The sequence below is a fragment of the Odontesthes bonariensis genome, chromosome 22 (assembly GCF_027942865.1).
Source record: "Odontesthes bonariensis isolate fOdoBon6 chromosome 22, fOdoBon6.hap1, whole genome shotgun sequence".
In the NCBI taxonomy this organism is placed as follows: Eukaryota; Metazoa; Chordata; class Actinopteri; order Atheriniformes; family Atherinopsidae; genus Odontesthes; species Odontesthes bonariensis.
The window spans coordinates 1,670,715-1,695,136 of NC_134527.1; the positions used below are offsets into that span (position 1 = coordinate 1,670,715).

At 39.1% G+C, this 24,422-nt stretch overlaps 1 protein-coding gene across 1 annotated transcript in view; it reads right to left on the reverse strand.

The window, feature by feature from the left end:
* Positions 1–2,122: 2,122 nt before the first annotated feature.
* Positions 2,123–24,422, reverse strand: part of ptpa (protein phosphatase 2 phosphatase activator) — a 30,523-nt gene continuing 8,223 nt past the window's right edge. Inside the window, exons 9-10 of the mRNA XM_075455291.1 lie at positions 12,787–12,894; positions 2,123–2,704 (exon numbers count right to left, since the gene is read on the reverse strand). Coding sequence (XP_075311406.1) covers positions 2,630–2,704; positions 12,787–12,894 — 183 coding nt within the window. The 3' untranslated portion in view covers positions 2,123–2,629. The remainder of the gene's footprint in view (positions 2,705–12,786; positions 12,895–24,422) is intronic.

Genomic DNA, 24,422 nt, shown 5'->3' on the forward strand with positions numbered 1-24,422 from the left:
CACGGGGGAGTCGTGTAAAGAAGACTTACTCATGCAATATTCAACGCTTCTCTCCCTCATCTCAGAACCCATCTGCCTCTCTGCTGGGTTCATCTCTGGGTCACATACAGCAGTGGTGCTCGTGCACGGATCACGTGCTCCAAAGAAGAGCCGAATCCTCCGATGGCGTCCGGAAAACAATTGATTCAGGTTACTGCTGCTCAGGGTGGTCCGACGGGCTTCTTTCTGTTTCACACGGGGTCTCACATGCGACATATCTCCTGTGGTGTTGTTCAGCTGAGGTGGTATTTACCTCATTTTAAGATCTTTTAAGCACCAGATGATTTATGTTACGTTCTGGTGTGTAAAACCTCAATATCAGGACCTTTGAAGGAGAATAATCCCAACATATCGAGTTGAAAGAAAGTTCCTGAAAACCAATTTTCCATTTTTTGTCACAGTTTGCTTAGACGACTGCTTTTGTTTGCCTTCTTCCTCAAGGTCCCGAGGTTCTGACGACAAATGAACCAGGACAAACTGGCTTTTATGGTAGTTTCAACATTATTTTTCAGGGGAATTTTTCACATATATATATAAATATAATCCATCTTTTAGGGCTGGGCAGCGATTAAAATGTTTAATCTAATTAATCACATGATTTCCCTGATTAATCACGATTAATCTCATTTGTACGCAGAATCCAAAAATGAATCCAAAAGTAGCGTATAGCTTTTAGCATTTAGCTTTATTTTAAATGTGCTGCCATATGAATGAAAGTGCCATAACATTTGTTGTGCAAACACACTTTTAACATCAGCATCTTTCTGTAGTTTTTATGTAGAAGCCTCGCTCCACTGTCTGTTTCCTTGAATGACTTGCTGCTATCAGTTGTGTGTTTTGCCTTTAAGTGATATTTTAGACTGGAACTACTACGCTGAGAAGACAATTCAACTTGGCAGTGTTTACAGATGACTTTGGTTCTGTCGACTCCGCCGTCTGGAAGAACTTTAAAATGAAAATGGCCGAGTAAAAGTTCCGTACCCTTCTCCATGTTTGGTGGATCCGCCGATTACTTTCTTTTCCTGTTCCACAGCAGACAGCAGCAGACTTTTACAAAATAAAAGCCTGTGAGCAGCAGACTTTTACAAAATAAAAGCCTGTGAGCAGCAGACTTTTACAAAATAAAAGCCTGTGAGCAACAGACTTTTACAGAATAAAAGCCTGTGAGCAACAGACTTTTAAAAAATAAAAGCCTGTGAACAACATACTTTTAAAAAATAAAAGCCTGTGAACAACAGACTTTTACAGAATAAAAGCCTGTGAGCAACATACTTTTAAAAAATAAAAGCCTGTGAACAACAGACTTTTACAAAATAAAAGCCTGTGAGCGACAGACTTTTACAAAATAAAATAAATAATAAAACCTGTGTTAATGCGAGATCAAATTGTTATTGACGTTAAATAATTAACGAGTTAACTCGCCCGGCCCTAATCACAACATATCGAGTTGAAAGAAATTCCTGAAAACCTTTTTTCCATTTGTCACAGTTTGCTGATACGACTGGTTTTGTTTGCCTTCTTCCTCAAGGTCCCGAGGACAAATGAACCAGGACAAACTGTCTTTTATGATAGTTTTAGCATTATTTTTCAGAAGAATTTTTCATTTATACGTATATAATCTATTTTTCATCACACTTTTCACTTAATGCCTTGTTTTAGAATTCCAAAAGAGTCTGTTTCTCTTTTTTCTGGGTTTGTGAAAAAAAAAACAGTTTATTAAATCTTCAAATCATTGAATTAATCAGTTTTTTTGTTTACATTTTACAGTTTATGTGTATTTGTGCTCAGGTTTCGGAGACAAAAGTGTTATTTTCTGTGCTGATTATTAAGCCCTGTGAGGCAAATCTGTCATTAAGGGCCTGAAGAGCAAATCGATTTATTTACCACATCTTTTAAAGTGGAAAATCCTAAATTTGTTGCACCGTACCCGAGTTATAAGCTCCCAAAAAATAGCTTTTACTTTTCTTTTATTAAATTATAAAGCACATTTTGTGATCTTTAAAACACGCTAATGGAAACACATGCTAAACCTTTTAAACTGGAGCTAAAACTATAATTTTCTGTTAGAAAGAATAACCATCACTGCACAACCACAACAATTTATTTAAGTTCTTTTCAAATTACAGAGTCTATAGGAACCAAGCGGATGAATCTGGGAAAAAAAAAAAGAATAAACATGTTGAATGAGCTGCGATGGAAGCATTAAATTCTACAGCCGTTACTCAACAAATAGCTCATTCAAACATTTGGCATTAATAGCAAAAAAAAGGAAAGAAAGAAGAAGAAAGTGTCACAGTAGATGTTCTTATTCAGCTCTACTGTGTGAAGGATCTCACCAGCACCTCATTAAACTCGAGCCGTTATATAAATAACACAAAAATACAAAGATGCTCAAGAATCAGATAACATCCAGAACATGCTTCACACTAAAGTTATGGATGTCTTTCAGGGCCTCCACATGGCGTGCACATGTGGGAGCGCTGGTGTCAGACAACCTTCTGCTAACGCTGGACTGTGAGGATGCTGGAGGAAGGGAGCGCTGTCGGTTAGATGGTTGGGGGCTTTGGTCATTTCCTCCACGGGCGTCGTATCAAGGCTTTGCTGGCTGGATGGACAGCAGGCTGCCGAATTTGAAATGCTGGATCACCGGGAACTTCTCCAAACACTGCAAATGGAACACAAACACAGAGTTTATGCTCACAGGGTATAAATGCTGAGGAGGACCTGAGACTGATTGTGGTTAGAAAGTCATTTTTTTACTCTAAAACTGAGTGAAACAGAGATATCAGACTGTGGAATCTTCTATATATCTATACACCGAAGAAGAAAGAATATGAGGCTGTCCCACAATACTTTGTGAAAGAAACAAAAATGATGACCGTCTTGTCTTGTCAGTTATCTAACTAATAACTCTGACTCTCTCTAACAAATATGAGCTTATTTAAAATGGAAAGTTGAACTTTTCCACATGGATTTACTTCACTTCTGTGTAGGGCTGGGCAGCGATTAAAATGTTTAATCTAATTAATCACATGATTTCCCTGATTAATCACGATTAATCGCATTTGTACGCAGAATCCAAAAATGAATCCAAAAGTAGCGTATAGCTTTTAGCATTTAGCTTTATTTTAAATGTGCTGCCATATGAATGAAAGTGCCATAACATTTGTTGTGCAAACACACTTTTAACATCAGCATCTTTCTGTAGTTTTTATGTAGAAGCCTCGCTCCACTGTCTGTTTCCTTGAATGACTTGCTGCTATCAGTTGTGTGTTTTGCCTTTAAGTGATATTTTAGACTGGAACTACTACGCTGAGAAGACAATTCAACTTGGCAGTGTTTACAGATGACTTTGGTTCTGTCGACTCCGCCGTCTGGAAGAACTTTAAAATGAAAATGGCCGAGTAAAAGTTCCGTACCCTTCTCCATGTTTGGTGGATCCGCCGATTACTTTCTTTTCCTGTTCCACAGCAGACAGCAGCAGACTTTTACAAAATAAAAGCCTGTGAGCAACAGACTTTTACAAAATAAAAGCCTGTGAGCAACAGACTTTTACAATAATGAAATTAGTTAATGCACAATAAAATATTTATCGGCGTTAAAAAACGACTTAAAGGCAGGGTAGGGGATCTTTTTCTGGAGCATTTTTTTTACATATTGCTTGAAATACTCTTCACACCCCCATTGCAACCAATTAATTAAAAGTTTTGACACAAAAATTTAAAGTTTTAGTGGCCTCTAGAACAAACAATCCAGGAAAAACACTATCCAATCATACTGAACGGACTGTTAACGATGATTGGATTCTGATGCCGTCTATCAAACTGCAATCTGCTCCTCCCTCCCCCTCCTTCCCCCTGTGCGCGTACCCTGCTCCGTGAACGAATTACGCGTCCAGAAGCTAAACTAGAGCCAGCTTGGCTAGCACCTAGCATTATTAAACGGTTCATTATGATGTTGAAAGGTATTTTCTTACCTGTGAATCCGCCATGAGAAAAAGTTAGCAAAAGTTAGCCAAACCAGTCGATGCTTGCTGTCAGAACAGCGCTCGTGCACCTTCGTGCTCGTGAACAAGCATTGCGCGTTCATGTACTCTAGAGGCGTGGCTTCGGGGGGAAGTCTGAAGAAAGGGGTTGGGACTTTTGACCTGTGTATTTTCAAAATGCAGCTCTATCCAAAAAAAAAAAAAAAAAAATCCAGCCCTACTTCTGTGCGATTCCACTGAATGTTGAAGACAGAACATTTCTATTTAAATCCCGGTGAAGACAAAGTTTAATGTATTCTGCAGGTTTTAACCTTCCAAAGTTGATGATCAACCATACTCTTCCACTCAATCATTCACAGGTGGAATCCTTCACACTTCTGAAGTCAAACATGGACTTTGAGCTACATCTAAACCCATCTTAAAATATATGTAATTATGACAAATGTCATATTTTATGGCTGAATTTTCAACCCAACCCAGCTGGAAACAAGATAATTACCAGTGCACGAAAAGCTGCATCTGTCTTCTGAGCTCCGCTCAAAGTTTAATCTTAATTCATCATTTTACTGTTTCATTGTTAAAACAGTAAAAGCATACATTTCATATATTTTACCATTTCTTTTTTTGGACATCTTGCTTCTCCAATAGGGCATTTTTTAGGGGCATTTTCCTACATGAGTCTTGATGTGCTACTGGGATGCTTTCTGCTAGTAATTCTGGCATTTTTATTTAAACATCTCTTACGACATGCAACCATCCCGACTCAGACTGGGTTTCCTAACCCCAAGTAATGACTGGAAAAGATGCAAAATCCAAATGAGCCTAACAGGAGAAGATGTCTGGGATGCAGAGCAGGAACAAAACGAAGAGAAAAAAGGAGGAAGTTTAAACCACTTCTTCCCTTTTTCTTCTCGGGAAATGTGAGGTAAACTAGAAGAACCAGCAGGAATAACATGGCTGCAGGAACAACTGACTGCTCTCTGCGTAGGTTTCAGACGTTACAGGCAGACAGAGACTGCAGAGAAAACGGTAAAAGTAAAGGAGGAGGATCTAAACCCCTCTTGAAAGACATTTTGTTAAATTTGTAGTCAAATTTTCTCCCAACCCAACTGGAAACAACATAATTACTACTTTTACTTGGATTATATGTATTCAGTCTGCATCATTTTACCATGGTAACCGTTTCCAGTCCTTAATTATACAGGGTGACGATGGCTTGTGCAATACCTAAATTGGTTTAATTCTTTTATAACAGATAAATATTAGTAGTAACGAGTTACATTTACTTTTGTAAGTTTTTGAATTGATTATACTTCTAGGAGTAGTTTTAAATCTCTATACTTTTTCCTTTTCCTTGAGTAGATGTGTGCAGCAGAAACTGTCCTCTTACTCCGCTACATTAGGCTACAATGAGCTGGTTACTTTTCTTCTTACCTCTTTGGTATTCTACGCCTCATTATTTTTATCCCCCCGCGTACGCCTCATTTTAATGTTTTATTCTGACAGAGAGAGAGACTTCCGCCAAAGGCTCTACCACCTGACTGTGTTCCACCAATCAGACGCAGCCGTGCAGTCTGGTCACGTGACCTTACTCGATCTCAGCGGCGGGACGGGTTAGCTTTAGCATTAGCAGTCGTAGCAAACAAAGAAAGAAACAGATGAAAAATGTCAGAACCAACGGTGGGAAATGAAGACGCAGACGAGGCCTCATACTGAAAGCATGTTTACCTTACAAAGAGTGAGAAACAGCAGCTACATTATGTGTCTTCTGTGGCAACCAAAACAAACGCACATTTCAGCAGAAACTCAACATCTAACTTGAGGAAACATGTAGCGCTAAGTTTCCTAAACTCGTTTTTCCCCCCCATGGATAGGTGAATGTTTGTTTTTTAGGTTACATATGTTTTAAACATTTCCTAAGTCTCTTTTATTTTTTATTGAAGTTCTTGAATTTACCTGGATTATTTTAATTTAAGCTTATTTTGTAATTAATTCATTCATTTTAATTTATTTTATCAATTGGATGAACTCTAATTTGCCTAAAGATGATTATTTAGTATTTGTGTCTGTCTGATTGAATGCTTGTGTTAACAAATAAATCAGACGTTACTCAACAGTTACTCAGTACTTGAGTAGTTTTTTCACCTCTTACTCAAGTATTACTTGGATGACTACTTTTTACTTTTACTTGAGTCATATTATTCTGAAGTAACAGTACTTTTACTTGAGTACAATTTTTGGCTGCTCTACCCACCTCTGGTAAGTAATGGCCTGAAAAATCAAACATCAACATATTTACAGCTTTGATGGCAGTTAGTTTAGCTGTGAAGGTACCGGTTACTACAGACGGGTAGAAAAACTCCCAAGCTGACTGGTCACGGCTGAATAAAGTCTCTGAGGCTCATAAGATTTTTAAGAATGCATTCAGTACATGTCAGGTTAAGTCGACTGTAACCCCTTAAGGCAGAGCCATGAATTCCTCCGGCTGGTTTTAAACCCACAAATGGAGAAGATAAAACAAAGATCAGTTGTTTTTGTTTGATGTTTGTTGTAAGAATGGAGGATTCTATAAAAGGCCTCTTCATTGGTGGATGGATAAAAGTGATTTTGGTGGACCTGAAGCGGGTGCAACTGTTTCCACTTTTACTTTGACCGTGTTCAAAATGGCTGCAGACGAGCCCAGAAGGAGGCTCTTTGTGTGCTCTGAAAACAGACCCAGTTTTTTGGGGGGGTAATGGTGGGGGTCTTGGGTGGGCTGCAGTGGGGGCTGGGAGGCTGGAGAACACAGTCCAACCAAACTCCTGTGCTCAGCCTGTCTGTGCAGTGACACTATCAGTCACGATCATCTGGGCAGAACTGGGGTGGAAACACGCCTCAGAGACCCTTTGTCTTAGCAGATACACCATCCAGAGGGTCACTGGATGCAGATCAATTATTATCAAAGAACTATAAAAAAAAAAAAAAAAAACATTCTTAGAAATGATTGTATAATTTAGATGTAATTATCACTGCTGAAACCTTATGGCAGTTAGTTAACCCGCATCTGTATCCGTCTGTGCTGCTCATTCATTTTAATGTTTGTACACCATGTGGCTAAAGTTTAGGGCTAAATTCTTCTTTTTTTTCTGAATTATTAGTTAATTATTAGTTAATCTTACTCTTCTAAACAATAGAGCTTCACTGTGCCAAAACGATTCAAACTGAGCAAATAGATTTGATCCCATTCAGACGAAAATTTAAAGGTGGTTCACATTCATTATAAAAACATCAGCATCTTCCACCTGAGTACAGAACAGGTAAATTAATGCATTTACTCCAACCAAAATCATACAAAATTGAGCTTCTCAGAACACACAAAGATGATGCATCCATCCATTCATTCCACTTATCCACGTTTTCTCTATGCAGTGATACAAAGGGAGAGAAAATAGGGCCAAGCGATTGTGAGGTCTGACTTTTTCCTGGAGAACGATTTTGTGATGCAAATGTATTACTCTGTTGAACGCATAATGTTCTGAGAAGCAAAACGCTTTACTTTTTAAACCCCAGCCAACTAGCCGGACTACCTTCATCAACACCAAAACGAGGCTGGAACTCGGCTCACAGGACACAGCAGGGGGTAAGAAGATGTTCAGAAATGATGCTGCTGATACGGGATGTCATACAGCTTCATGTCAAAAGAGGCGAACTGTCCCTTTAAATTCCTCTGCCTGTGCCCATCACCACACTCAGCTGCAAAGCACGCTGAAAGTCATGGCCTGAAGAAGCCAACATAACCACATCATCTGCAAAAAGCAGACTACTGACCCTGAGGTTCTCAAACCAGACACCAAAAATCAAAAACAGGATCGGATACAAGGGGCAACCCTAAAAAAGGAGGAGGTAGTAAAGGAGGTAGCAGTAAGGAGGAGGTAGCAGTAAAGGAAGTAGCAGCAGTAAAGGAGGAGGTAGCAGTAAAGGAGCTAGAAGTAAAGGAGGGGGTAGCAGTAAAGGAAGTAGCAGCAGTAAAGGAGGAGGTAGCAGTAAAGGAGGTAGCAGAGAAGGAGGTAGCAGTAAAGGAGGTAGTAGTAAAGGAGGGGGTAGCAGTAAAGGAGGTAGCAGTAAAGGAGGTAGCAGAGAAGGAGGTAACAGTAAAGGAGGTAGTAGTAAAGGAGGGGGTAGCAGTAAAGGAGGTAGCAGGAAAGGAAGTAGCAGGAAAGGAGGTAGCAGTAAAGGAGGAGGTAGCAGTAAAGGAAGTAGCAGGAAAGGAGGTAGCAGTAAAGGAGGAGGTAGCAGTAAAGGAAGTAGCAGGAAAGGAGGTAGCAGAGAAGGAGGTAACAGTAAAGGAGGTAGTAGTAAAGGAGGAGGTAGCAGTAAAGGAGGTAGCAGGAAAGGAAGTAGCAGGAAAGGAGGTAGCAGTAAAGGAGGAGGTAGCAGTAAAGGAAGTAGCAGTAAAGGAGGGATAGCAGTAAAGGAGGAGGTAGCAGTAAAGGAAGTAGCAGGAAAGGAGGTAGCAGTAAAGGAGGAGGTAGCAGTAAAGGAAGTAGCAGCAGTAAAGGAGGAGGTAGCAGTAAAGGAGGTAGAAGTAAAGGAGGAAGAAGTAAAGGAGGAGGTAGCAGTAAAGGAAGTAGCAGCAGTAAAGGAGGAGGTAGTAGTAAAGGAGGTAGCAGTAAAGGAGGTAGCAGTAAAGGAGGTAGTAGTAAAGGAGGGGGTAGCAGTAAAGGAGGTAGCAGTAAAGGAGGTAGTAGTAAAGGAGGAGGTAGCAGTAAAGGAGGAGGTAGCAGTAAAGGAGGTAGCAGTAAAGGAGGTAGTAGTAAAGGAGGGATAGCATTAAAGGAGGTAGACGTAAAGGAGGAGGTAGCAGTAAAGGAAGTAGCAGCAGTAAAGGAGGAGGTAGCAGTAAAGGAGGTAGCAGTAAAGGAGGAGGTAGCAGTAAAGGAGGAGGTAGCAGTAAAGGAGGTGGTAGCAGTAAAGGAGGAGGTAGCAGTAAAGGAGGTAGCAGAGAAGGAGGTAACAGTGAAGGAGGTAGTAGTAAAGGAGGGGGTAGCAGTAAAGGAGGAGTAGCAGTAAAGGAGGTAGCAGGAAAGGAGGTAGCAGGAAAGGGATTTCGGTGCTCGTTAACAACAGATGTAATCCTGGATGTTCACCAGTCGTGACCCGTTAACATGGTGAGTCACATGATCATCTAAGCTGTTACCAAGCAACAACACCACAACCAATAAGATTTCAACCACACCTCTCTTTGCTAAATTTTGACTTTCCAAAAGCTTTCAAGTTTTTATTCTTCTTCATTAACTATATAAATCCATACAGACCTAATAAAATAAATCATCATTAAAGTAGCTTAAAGACAACATCTGTGCAGTGAATTAGGAATCCTTTATAATCTTAGCTTTTCAGGTACTTTGTCTTTAAAGCTTTAAAGTGGTCTTTAACTTAATATCTTTCACAGTTTTCTTAAGACATTGGCTGCTTTCCACTCATCATCAGTCCAGGTTTCCCTGACTAACTCAAGAGATGGACCGATGTTATCTCTGCACATACCAGACAACTTAGCAAAGCTTTAAACTGCATCTCTTAATATTTGTTTCCATTTGGTTTTTGTAGCGCCATCTATGAAACATGCCGAGCAGAACGCAGTCTGACAGACATAACGTCCTTTGAATCAACGCGGTCTTTCCCTCAGAGCTCTTTGCCAAACCTTGGGTGGATCAGCTGAGGTGGCAGACAGTCCTGCGTCTCTCAGGTCTGTCAAACAAGTAAAGAAGCAGCAAAAGTCCAAAGAAAAAAAGCTTTGAAAGACCTTTTCAAAGCTTTAAAAGAGCTCAAGATACTCTGGCTGCTCGGCAACAGCAGATAAAAACATTTGGTTCTGCATGTATTGTGACTTAAATAATAAATTATAATGAGCGTATGTTTGAAAAGGATTAAAATGGGTATCAATGTGCCACTGAAATCAGCTTTACTATTAAAAAAATAAAGATTTATTCTTTTAGCTGAGGAGGAAAGTGTAAAAGCAACGAGGCCGACGCAGGTTTGGATTCGGCCTTTTTTAGGGGTTTTACCCCAGCTTTCATATTCCACATTATTTCACTGAAACTTTACTCGTATTTGACAACAATACAAGTAAAAATCAGTCAGTGGACGTGTGGGGAAGCAGTAGAATTAGGCCAAATTAGAGAAAAGAAGAGAATAAACTCCACTTGACTCATGCTTTACTCCAGTTATGGACAATTCTTTCTGTGAAACATCATCCCTCAAAGATAGTTTCCACATTCGCAGCTCGGCCCCAATTTGACTCATTTCAGAGTGAAAATGGAGGATTGTGCTCGACTGCAGCTCGGCTCGAAACCCTGTGTGGGGCCAGGAAAAGGGAGAGAGGAATGCAAGTCTGCTGATGGTTGCTCCAGGCTCGGAGGAAGGTCGGGACAGAGGGAGGGGAGGATTTAATGAAGGGGATGGGGGGAGGGAGAGGCAGACAGCTTGGCCCCTCAGCTCTTTGGGAAGACTCGCAGGCTGCTCTGAAAAACACAGGATGTGGGCATGCAGGCGGGGAGAACGGGTTTAGACATCCCTCCAACCCCACCCCCACCCGCCCACACACACAATTCCATTCGCTCTGTTCCTGCTTAACCCTTTCCTGCCAAAGAACCGGTCCGTCTGGGTGTTTTCCTCCCGAGGAGCCTGCTCACAGCTACCTGATTTCTTAAAAGTTGTGAGAAACAAGAGGACACAGTTCCCCCGAGCCGCAGAACGAGAATTTCAGTCAAGAAAACACGTTTTTTTTCATTTTAGTTTCTTGGTCATGTAGTGCCTGAACGGGTTTCTGACTGGACTTTATTCAGATAAACACATTTCAAAGAAAAATTATATATATAGTGAGAGAAGTGGGAAGCTTTTGAAGAGATTTACATGTTCTCTGACCTAAATGTTCTTTCTTTTTTTTTTTTTTATTTACTTTTTAGTCGTTTTTACTTGGTAACATACACATATGTGCCAGTTGGGCACAAAAACATAACATGACATGACGAAGGGAGGATTGTGCACAAAGTAAAATGGCAGAATCAACATAAACACATTATTAGGTACTGAGCAGCATTGTAAATACTGTTTATTGTATATACTGAGATTTTCCTTATCTTATTCTTATATCTTATTTTTTCACTGTTTATATGGGAGGGGTGTAATTTTATTTTACTGTATGGGGTTGTAATTTTTCTTTTTTCTTTTTTTTCTTTACTTTATCTTATTTTGTCTTATTGTATTATATTTATTTTGCTCTATTGTATTTACTGACTTAATATTTTTTCTGTAAACGAGTGTACTGCAGAAAAGGAATTTCCCGCAAGGGATTAATAAAGTAATTCTGATTCTGATACACAGAAATATAAGGATGCTGCTCAAAAATAGGGACATTTTTTTTAAAATAAAATCTTAATAGAGGGTTTGAGCTCGATCTGTATTAATTTCAATGTAATACTCTCCATAACATATATACAAAGTATTATATATGACATCAATCCACTCATTTATCGTTGTTTTTTCTTTCTTAAGCTATTTTCTGGTCAGAGCCTTTTTACATCCCACTAACAACACTTAAATGTTCTTTCTTAACATGTTAAAAGGTTCCCTGAGCTGCAGATGGAAACTGATGTAGAGAAGCCGCATGACCAGGTATCAAAAAGGTGGGAATGTATGCTGTAGGTTAACGAGTCGGACATTTAACTGACACGAGAAAAGAAAAAAAAATTATTATGATGTAAATATGTAAGTCAGACTGAAATAAAGCTAAACTCTTCGGAGCCTCTAGCCTGGGAATTCCCATGCTGCTTTGCGCTCGATTTCATTCTCACTGCAAAGTCAGCCTGGAAACCACCGCCCTTATTTTTGCCTGAGTTTGGGAACCAATCACAGAACGGGGGGGGGCAGCAAGACGATGACGACGTCTATGCGCTACACCGAAGCTTGTAGAGCGTTAATCCAACATGACAGCAGACACAACGTTACCGTTCGATGCAGCCTTAGAAAGTGTTTCGGAGTAGATTCACCCTGGGGTCATTTGAACCGTGACATCCAGCCAAGTAGCCCACCCGCAGTTTTTCCGATATTGGCTGAACATCAGCTGAGTTACTGAGTTATCCCGAATAGCTTAGTACAAGCGCTAACGGACCCTGGCAGTATCTCCAAAATGACCACACTAAAATCACATGCCATGACACCAAACTTCTACAGTAGTACAAATATGGTCTGTACTCACAAAACGATGCATTTGGAAGTTTGTACATAGTCCAGGAGTTTATTATTATCATCAACACAAGCCTGATAGCTTTTCTGCTGCTGAAGCTGCGTCGACGTCACTTCCTTGATCTGGGAGCTTCAAAGTAAGATGAGGGTTGATCTACTACTGTAGACAACAAAGCAAGGCTGCTCAATTTCTCCATTGATAAAATAATTTCACTACTCTACAACATAAAAATTCATGTAGAATATAGCATATACTTTGTTGTCTACAGTAGTAGATCAACCCTCATCTTACTTTAGCTCCCAGATCAAGGAAGTGCAAAGACGTAGTAGAAATGTGCCTTAGCTGTTCATGTCACTGCCTGCTTTAAAGACCACTGATCACCACTGAGTTGTGTCTGCAGACTTTAACAAATAAAGTTAGTAGTATCACCCCACAATATAAACACATTCCCTCAAATTACTCTATGTGGATATTTAACTTTGTTCTTTTCATTCTGATTGAAATTTTGGGAAGAGGGGGAGGGGGGCAGCCGGCGTACCTCTGCCTTGTACATTTTGATCAGACCCTGGTTGACTTTGGACCAGGAGGGAACGGCGCTGATGTTCCAGAGCTGGTTGGAGTGCTCGGCAAACGGACCCGTCTTCATCTGCAGGACACACAAAGAGTGGCAGAGTGAGAGAGGAGAAAGTAGACAGCACATCTGGAAGGCAGACTGCAAAAAACATAAAGCTGACACCAAACATCCCAATTACTGATTAACTTGGAAATGAATCTGGATTTTTAACTGAAGTTAATGAAGGATTCATTCATAAAACACAAGTTTCCCTCCATGGAACAGAATCCTCACCTTCTGTATTCATTTGTAATTTAAGACGAAACATTTTGTCACATTATTTTAACATCTGGAGGGAACATTCTACTCGTTTTTTTATTCCTTCGCAGGATGTTTTAGAGGCGATAGCTGGCGTGTCCCCAACTTGTTCACCTGCAGAAATGTTTCACCTCAGGGATGCTTCCAAACTGCTTCCAAACTGCTTCCAAACTGCTTCCAAACTGCTTGTTGCACAACTTTTCCAACGGTTAGACTTTAGCTCATCTGAAATGAGCAGCTCCACTCTTTTTCCAGCATTCTTTGGTAGAACAACTTGTGTTCTTGGGGTCATCGTCTCTTAAGATTTAGTTCATGGACAAATGTGCCGGCATCTTCCTTCAGAGCTGCTGTTACAATGTTAAAGGGACAGTTCGCCTCTTTTGACATGAAGCTGTATGACATCCCATATCAGCAACATCATGCAGCAAGCAAAACGCTTTATTTTTTAAACCCCAGCCAACTAGCCGGACTACCTTCATCAGCACCAAAACGAGGCTGGAACTCTGCTCACAGGACGCAGCAGGGGGTAAGAAGATGTTCAGAAATGATGTTGCTGATATGGGATGTCATACAGCTTCATGTCAGAAGAGGCGAACTGTCCCTTTAAAGTGAACTGCTCCATCATGACAGCTCTGCTCTTCTTCTGCAACTAAGTGTTTGTCTTTCTCCGAACATGAAACCTCTCAAATCAACCACTTGGTTCTTTTTTTGATCCCATTTTCCTATGAAATCCTTCGGCTTCTCGCAGGACCTTCAGCAAACTGCACACCTGCAGCTCCTTTTTGAGAGAAGAGCTTCTCTCTTTGCAGCTGACGATCAGCATTGTGATGAAACTATTGAACATCAGTAATAATTAATGAGATAGACGCTTCTCTCCTTTGCGACTTCTTTCTGTCACACACATTCTCAACGACTCCTGTGGGCTTCGGTCTTTAACCGAAACTCTTTGGGTTGGTTAAAGCCGAACTGTCACCGTTTAACACCGACGGTCTTCTGTTCATATTAGGGCTGGGCAACGATTAAAATGTTTAATCTAATTAATCACATGATTTCCCTGATTAATCACTATTTAATCGCATTTGTACGCAGAATCCAAAAATGAATCCAAAAGTAGTGTATAGCTTTTAGCATTTAGTTTTATTTTAAATGTGCTGCCATATGAATGAAAGTGCCATAACGTTTGTTGTGCAAACACACTTTTAACATCAGCATCTTTCTGTAGTTTTTATGTAGAAGCCTCGCTCCACTGTCTGTTTCCTTGAATGACTTGCTGCTATCAGTTGTGTGTTTTGCCTTTAAGTGATATTTTAGACTGGAACTACTACGCTGAGAAGACAATTCAACTTGGCAGTGTTTACAGATGACTTTGGTTCTGTCGACTCCGCCGTCTGGAAGAACTTTAAAATGAAAATGGCCGAGTAAAAGTTCCGTACCCTTCTCCATGTTTGGTGGATCCGCCGATTACTTTCTTTTCCTGTTGCACAGCAGACAGCAGCAGACTTTTACAAAATAAAAGCCTGTCAGTGACAGACTTTTATAATATTAAAATAAACAATAAAACCTGCATTAATGCGCGATAAAATATTTATCGGCGTTTAATAATCAACGAGTTAACGCGATAACGAGTTAACTCGCCCAGCCCTAGTTAATATTCATAATACATTTTTAGGGCTGTATTTATAATTGTATCATATAAATGTATATGTAATTGTATCGTATTATTATTGTAATTGTAAATATTTATAATTTTTTTGAGCTACTTGACTAATTTGAATTTCCCCCATTGGGGGAAAAATAAAGTATTTTTCTATTCTATTACTATTCTAATCAGAGTTTGATAGATTCCTGCTCTTATCAGGACACCTACACACACCTTATCTTTAAACCTTGTCATTAAATTGACTGAAAACACTTGACTAATTTCTCCATCACATTAACCGCGGATCATACGGGTTCACATACTTTTTCCACAGAGATATAGTTGAATATTAAAGGATAATTTGTGTAATTAAAACACCTAAACTTGAAAATTCCCCACTGTCACATTCAGAATTATTTCTCCAGTCCAGCTCGTCCTTTAATTAAAGCCCCAACTCTCAAAACTGGATTCATCATCCCAGTTTTAGCCAAGTCGAACCGTCTGGTTTCCCTTCCTGAGAAGTGGTTCAGAAGCTTTAACCTACAGAAACTATTTTCTCCCTTTCACACACAGATTTTTTCTTTTCAGCAGCTGTTATAAACACGTATGCGTGCTATCAGATAGCAAACTGGAGGTCTGATGGCGTCTGGATTGTTTATAACACCTCTTTAACCACGTTAAAGGTGCAATGACCAGTCCAAACACAGGCAGAATAAAGGCTAACGGGCCCGGGTTGAACAGACTCTGGACTGTCTTAGTTACCCTATAAAGACCCCAATATGTTGAACTTGGTTTTGTATCTTCTAAAACTATCATTTTAGTCCAGTCCAGAGTCCAGACTAAACATGGAGAAGCAGCATTTAGCTGTTCTGCTGCAAACAAGTGGAACAAACTGCCAGTGGAGATTAAACTTTCACCAAATGGAGACATTTTTAAATCCAGGTTAAAAACATTTCTGTTCTCATGTGTCTATGCATGAAATCTGCACGATATCTTTGAACTTATCTGGACTGTTGCTTGTTTTTAAATTCATTTAAATTATTTTATTTGTTTCTCTTTATATTCTTTTATGTATTTGTAATGCTTCTTCCACTCCCTGCTGCAATGCTTTTATTTTATGTGAAGCACTTTGAACTGTTTTGGACATGAAATGTGCTATATAAATAAATTTGATTTGATAATAAAAAGGTTGTTTGTGCATAATTTGTTAAGCTATTTCAGAAAATCTTGTTTTCTATTTTCAAAAACATCAAATGTAAAAACATATCTAAGCAAAAAAAATGCAATAAACAAACAAACTGCTTTTTTGTGCTTAAAATGTTTCTAATATTGATTTGATTATCGTAGATAAAAGAACAAAAGGTTTGAATGATTAGAAATTAACATTATCAGCTTACAGACAGACAAAAAATAAATGTAAATGTTTTAATATTAGGATAAAAAAAGTGAGGATTGTGCACAGCTTTCCCACTGTGTCCCCCCCCCAAGAGGCTGAGGAGCCCAAACCCAGACCCTGGAGCATTAATCCAAATACCCTCTCCGTTTTCCATCCCCCCCACCCAACCCCCATCTCCCAAACACTGCTCGACACTTTCCAAGCCTTGCATGAGAACGCATGGGGGAAGGGCATGGAGGAGGGTGGAAAGGGAGGGGGTGGAGACAGCTCGTATTCCCTGGAGGAAGGAGTGATTCATAGCAGCATGTGGGGAAGGAAGTGACTCATGTTCAGGGCCCGCGTGCACACACTCAAATCTTGTGTCTGAAGGAAAGAAAAATCCAGCGTGAGTTTGAAACATCCACATTTATGTAAATGGGAGGAAAATAATTGGGCGTGGACGCTGTTTATGCTACATACGCCTGTCTGAATAACCGTAAACAAAGGAGGACAAACAGCCTGGAAGTCAGGCCGACACAAGGCCGTGAACAGACCCAACGAAACAAAGAATGCATCAGGGTGTGTTAGCATGAGCATTCCTGTTGGTTCACTTCACCAGAGACGGTTACCTGCAGTTAAACCAACTTTGCACACTCTTATAGACCCCGATAATCACAAAAATAAAGTCCTTGGCTGTGTTCGAAACCGCATACTACATACTGCATACTACATACTACGTACTACATACTGCATACTACATACTACATACTGCATACTGCATACTACATACTGCATACTACATACTGCATACTGCATACTACATACTACATACTGCATACTGCATACTACATACTGCATACTACATACTACATACTGCATACTACATACTGCATACTGCATACTACATACTACATACTACATACTGCATACTACATACTGCATACTACATACTACATACTGCATACTACATGCTCATCGATCAGACAGTATGCAGAGCGTTTACCCACAATGCATTTCACTCCTGCCGAAATCAGCCGGCCTGAAGCTGATTTCCCTTAAGCTCTAAACTCTGTAAACTTTAGCAACATTTGAAACATTTTCATGTGAGAAAGTAATCAATCAATCAATCAATTATACTTTATTAATCCCCGAGGGGAAATTCCAAAAGTAGTCGTTTATATCCCCAACGTGTTGAAAACCTGACAAAATACCGGCTGTTTACAATTTTGTTCCCACGAATTCGGTGCTACTAAAGCTAGCCGCAGTGAGCAACGCACTTCCTGTTATTTTCACAATAAAATACCCGTTGCCTTTTATCATAGGGAAAGCCATTACGGTACAATTGGTGCTTTTGTTTTGAAAACAGGAAGTGAACCTACCCTCGTTGTAGCTAGCTTGAAACTGCCGTTTTGACAGGAAATGACGATCGGCGACGTCACGTTACGTTGCATCTTGGGTAGTTTGAGTATGAGTAGTAACCTCATGATGCATACCCAACATTTCGGAGAATCTGGTATGCATCCGGGAACTTAAAAAAGTTAAAATTAGTAGGAGTAGTAGGAGAAGTATGCGGTTTCGAACACAGCCCTTGATTATGCATGGATGAGCGGGTTTGTATTAAACCAGGAAATCCCAGTGAGTATAGAAGTATAGACTACTGAGCTGCTATTGAGCCGCTGTGTTGGTGTTATTTGTCCAACAGGTCACACGGATCTGAATCCGTTTCACACTAACTGCAGTCACTAAATAACACGGATGCACTGGTTTATTCATAGTTTCATTTGATATATGAGAAAAGTTAAAGTCTTAAACATAAGTTCTAAGGATTTAAGGTCAAACTGATTCACTGAGTGAAAGGTTTAGAAGATATTTGTCCCGACAGCCGAGCCCCTCAGCACGGACGTACTAATAAAATATGCAAACTAGGAGAATACGAAATAATCCTTTATTTTACCTCCACTGTTTGCATTGGATCACCTCAGATGGGACTCCATGGAGGTAGAGTCCCCAGGATAGATGCTCAGATTAGGGCTGAAGGTTCCTGGACCACCTTAATGTGATCATATCTGAATGTGTCCCGATTCTATCCTGTTCACACCTGCAGTCGGTGCTGTCCAGTCATTATCAGGTCACACAGGACTAGGGCTGGATAACGATTAAAATGTTTAATCTAATTAATCGCATGATTTCCCTGATTAATCACGATTAATCTCATTTGTAAGCAAAATCCAAAAATTAATCCAAAAGTAGTGTGTAGCCTTTAGCATTTAGCTTTATTTTAAATGTGCTGCCATATGAATGAAAGTGCCATAACATTTGTTGTGCAAACACACTTTTAACATCAGCATACAAAATAAAAGCCTGTGAGCAACAGACTTTTACAAAATAAAAGCCTGTGAGCAACAGACTTTTACAATAATAAAAGCCTGTGTTAAACAGACTTTTACAAAATAAAAGCCTGTGAGCAAGAGACTTTTACAATAATAAAAGCCTGTGAGCAACAGACTTTTACAATAATAAAACCTGCGTTAATGCACAATAAAATATTTATCGGCGTAAAATAATTAACGAGTTAACGCGATAATAACGAGTTAACTCACCCAGCCCTAACAGAAACTCAAGAACTTTGGTCCGTTGCATGTGGATCACTTTACACTCATCAGTTATATTCAGTAAAGATGCGTTTCCATACTTTAGCCTAAAGGAAACGTTTGGTCCATCAGGCAGTGCGTAACAGTTATGACCCAATGAGCTTGTAGAGCCACATTTTGCAGCGATAACTTGGAATAAAGTTTATTTTGCATGTTATCAGTCTTTCTCGTGGTTGTAGAGGAACTTTGGGCAGCTGCTTCAGTTCCCTCCAGGTTTCAGGACGACCTTTTTGATCTGGTTTAGGGTTCGGTCTAAACTTTGACAACGACTTTCACCTTTAATGAGAGCTGGCGTGCAGTTATGATGGGGCAGACCTGCTGTGACAGACTTTAGCCTCCATAATGTGCCTCTGAGGGCTTTTTTTTGGTTCCTTCTTCCTGTTTAGACCCGTTTCTGAGACGTCAGCAGATGCATTAAGTTTGAGCACATTTGTTCCAACCTGTCATTTGTTTCTAAACCGTCTCTTTGCCTGTGTTTTTATGACATCATCAGCCGACTCAACTTTCACTGTCATGGCTGCTGACTTAAAGAATGTGAAGTCACGCAGAGCCTGTTGCTGTGCTGAAAGTGATGAGTAAACATCACTGTGGGAGTATGACAGTCTGAGGTGAGTGGTGAGTGGTCAAAGCAGACATGGCATCCACAAACGGTCATCTGGTTTATGGAAAACGCTACAAAACATGACGTAAACAAAAACTCGTTCACACAGTGCAACTCGCAACAGCAAATACTTCATCCATATAACCGGCAATCGAGTTTAGTCCCTGAGCAGAGGTGTGTAGTAACGAGTTACATTTACTTGAGTATGTTTTTGAAAACATTATACTTCTAGGAGAAGTTTTAAATCTCTATACTTTTTACTTTTACTTGAGTAGATTTGTGCAGAAGAAACTGTAACCTTTCCCTGAAACATATGCATTTATGTGTGAAACACCCATTTCCCCAAACAAAAAAATTATTAAATTAATTACAAACCAATTTATCCTAAACAACTAAAATTACACAAAAAATACTAATTATCAACCAAAAAATAAACAAATAATATAAAATAAATCTAAATTCTAAGACTTAACTAAAAATAGAGAAATAGCTCCTACAGCCGACATTAAGGAATCCTGATGTCTCATAAAACATAAAACACACAGGAAGTTCCTCACAGCAGAACTTATTCCAACGTTTTCTTCATTTTTCTCACTTCTTCTGCAAACTTTTTTGTTTTAACGATAGCCAGAGGTGGGTAGTAACGAGTTACATTTACTTGAGTAAGTTTTTGAAAACATTCTACTTCCAGGAGTAGTTTTAAATCTCTATACTTTTTACTTTTACTTGAGTAGATGCGTGCAGCAGAAACTGTCCTCTTACTCCGCTACATTAGGCTACAATGAGCTGGTTACTTTTCTTCTTACCTCTTTGGTATTCTACGCCTCATTATTTTTATCCCCCCGCGTACGCCTCATTTTAATGTTTTATTCTGACAGAGAGAGAGACTTCCTCCAAAGGCTCTACCACCTGACTGTGTTCCACCAATCAGACGCAGCCGTGCAGTCTGGTCACGTGACCGTACTCGATCTCAGCGGCGGGACGGGTTAGCTTTAGCATTAGCAGTCGTAGCAAACAAACAAAGAAACAGATGAAAAATGTCAGAACCAACGGTGGGAAATGAAGACGCAGACGAGGCCTCATACTGAAAGCATGTTTACCTTACAAAGAGTGAGAAACAGCAGCTACATTATGTGTCTTCTGTGTCAACCAAAACAAACGCACATTTCAGCAGAAACTCAACATCTAACTTGAGGAAACATGTAGCGCTAAGTTTCCTAAACTCGTTTTTCCCCCCATGGATAGGTGAATGTTTGTTTTTTAGGTTACATATGGGTTACATATGTTTTAAACATTTCCTAAGTCTCTCTTATTTTTTATTGAAGTTCTTGAATTTCCATGGATTATTTTCAATTTAAGTTATTTTGTAACTAATGAATTCATTTTAATTTATTTTATCAATTGGATGAACTCTAATTTGCCTAAAGATGATTATTTGGTATTTTTGTCTGTCTGATTGAATGCTTGTGTTAACAAATAAATCAGACGTTACTCAACAGTTACTCAGTACTTGAGCACTTTGTTTACTCTTACTCAAGTAATTATTTGAATGACTACTTTTTACTTTTACTTGAGTACAATTTTTGGCTGCTCTACTCACCTCTGGTCCCTGATTAATTTTGATGACCATCTTTAACCCAGCTGTAATAAGCTATAACGTAACTCAACAAGAGCACGGAGAATGATGAAAACCAGAAAAGAGAAGAGTGATGAGTACAAATATTGAGAGAACCCACGAACAAAAACCTTTGATGAGAGAGATCAAGCGAGAGGAGAAGATGCAGAAGAAAAGGGGAAAGGAGGCGGTGTGTCTGCGCTGGGAAAAGGAAAAGGATGTAGCTGCTCCAATGACGCCCTCTCCTACTTCCCTCCCCTCCTTTTTCCTCCAAAAACCCAAAACAAAGCTCACAGTTCCTGCTCTGGCATCACACCAAAACAATCCATCTGCCTTCTCCCCTGCTTCATCTTCCCCTTCCCGGACAAAACCAACACTCAGCTGTAGGGCCGCAATTTATTTCCACAAGCTGCGTGGGCGTAAAAACCAGAACAAGGTGATGCTAATGTTTAAGAAGATCATGTGTGTGGTGGACAAAGCTTAACATTTAAACATATTTAAGAAAATGGCATTGTTAAATCATACAGATGTTTTCCCATTGAGGTCATCGATGCAAATTAACTTTGAAGAGAAACTTCTGAGACAAATCAAACTTCTCTGCATGGAAAAATAAAGACTGATATATTAGGCCCTATAGTTTATATTACGCCCTATAGTTTATATACTATATATGCCCTATAGTTTATATTATGCCCTATAGTTTATGTTACGCCCTATAGTTTATATACTATATATGCCCTATAGTTTATATTATGCCCTATAGTTTATGTTACGCCCTATAGTTTATATTACGCCCTATAGTTTATATACTATATATGCCCTATAGTTTATGTTACACCCTATAGTTTATATTATGCCCTATAGTTTATATACTATATACGCCCTATAGTTTATATTATGCTCTATAGTTTATATTACGCCCTATAGTTTATATTACGCCCTATAGTTTATATTACGCCCTATAGTTTATATTATGCCCTATAGTTTATATACTATATATGCCCTATAGTTTATATTATGCTCTATAGTTTATATTACGCCCTATAGTTTATATTACGCCCTATAGTTTATATACTATATATGCCCTATAGTTTATATTATGCTCTATAGTTTATGTTACGCCCTATAGTTTATGTTACACCCTATAGTTTATATACTATATATGCCCTATAGTTTATATTATGCTCTATAGTTTATGTTACGCCCTATAGTTTATATACTATATATGCCCTATAGTTTATATTATGCCCTATAGTTTATGTTACGCCCTATAGTTTATGTTACACCCTATAGTTTATGTTATGCCCTATAGTTTATGTTACGCCCTATAGTTTATATTATGCCCTATAGTTTATATACTATATATGCCCTATAGTTTATATTACGCCCTATAGTTTATATACTATATATGCCCTATAGTTTATGTTACACCCTATAGTTTATATTATGCCCTATAGTTTATATACTATATATGCCCTATAGTTTATATTACGCCCTATAGTTTATATACTATATATGCCCTATAGTTTATGTTACACCCTATAGTTTATATGCCCTATAGTTTCTATACTATATATGCCCTATAGTTTATATTATGCTCTATAGTTTATGTTACGCCCTATAGTTTATATTACGCTCTATAGTTTATATACTATATATGCCCTATAGTTTATGTTACGCCCTATAGTTTATGTTATGCCCTATAGTTTATATTAGCACAGGAAAAGAAAGGGAAACGAGACAGAGATACAAAGAAATTATATGAGAAGACGATGAGAAAAAACAGGTAGAACTGGACAACTAGCTGCTTCATCTGTAGAAGGACTAAACAGAAAACATCCTACGGCCTCTGTAGGGAAACCAGGCAAAGAATCATCAGCAGAACCTGAAGAAGACAAACGGAGGGAAAAAAAAACGCACAAAACAAACAAAAAAACAAAAACAGCAACAACAGCAGCAGCAGCAAGTACATGGATCATAACTGTGAATGATGGTTGGAAACGACACAGCAATGTGGCACCTTGTGTATGTTATTATGTAATTTACAATGTACGGAACTTGTGTCCTGAAAATGCTCTTTAAAAAAAATAAGCGGTGACTTTTACATTTTCTTTGCAGACACGATGAACCTGCGATTTTTCTTGTCTCGTCTCTATAAATCTATATATGTCATGTTTGCATTTTAAGAATGCAACATATTAATAATAACATTGGCACGGGGGCAATTAATAACAATGAATAATTGACCTCATAAAAGTACAATCCGCAAAAGGCAGTCTTTAAAGAGCTAAGACGGGCAAAGAATCTGGAATATGTTAACAATTGTTTGAGAAAATCCACGAGCTCTGATCCCTAAAGTAGCATCAAGAACCATCATTTATCAGGAGCTGAAACGACTGCTGTGTCGGGGGATTACTGTGATAAACTTTTGTGAAGCACTAAAATACACAATTACATGAGAAGATGCCACTTAAAACTAGGGCTGGGCGAGTTAACTCGTTATTATCGCGTTAACGCATCAATTATTTAACGCCGATAAATATTTTATCGCGCATTAACGCATGTTTTATTTTATTTTATTTATTTATTTTAATTTAAAACATTTTTTTGGATAATGGATAGGAAAGTTCAGAGAGACAGGAAGCACAGGGCAGAGAGAAGGGGAACAACATGCAGCACAGGGCCGTCCGATGCGGGACTCGAACCGGGTTTTTATTTTGGCTTTTATTATTGTAAAAGTCTGCTGCTCACAGGCTTTTATTTTGTAAAAGTCTGCTGCTGTCTGCTGTGGAACAGGAAAAGAAAGTAATCGGCGGATCCACCAAACATGGAGAAGGGTACGGAACTTTTACTCGGCCATTTTCATGTTAAAGTTCTTCCAGACGGCGGAGTCGACAGAACCAAAGTCATCTGTAAACACTGCCAAGTTGAATTGTCTTCTCAGCGTAGTAGTTCCAGTCTAAAATATCACTTAAAGGCAAAACACACAACTGATAGCAGCAAGTCATTCAAGGAAACAGACAGTGGAGCGAGGCTTCTACATAAAAACTACAGAAAGATGCTGATGTTAAAAGTGTGTTTGCACAACAAATGTTATGGCACTTTCATTCATATGGCAGCACATTTAAAATAAAGCTAAATGCTAAAAGCTATACACTACTTTCGGATTCATTTTTGGATTCTGCGTACAAATGCGATTAATCGCGATTAATCAGGGAAATCATGTGATTAATTAGATTAAACATGTTAATCGTTGCCCAGCCCTACTTAAAAGGTTACAGTACAACACAGACTTATCCTCATTCAAGGGTTTGACTTCTCTGGGCTCGGAGGCGTCCCAGGTGACATCAGAGGAAATCTGTAAATGTGGCCATTGTGACACATCTGTATTCCTGATTTTCTTTTTCTTTTCAATGGACGTG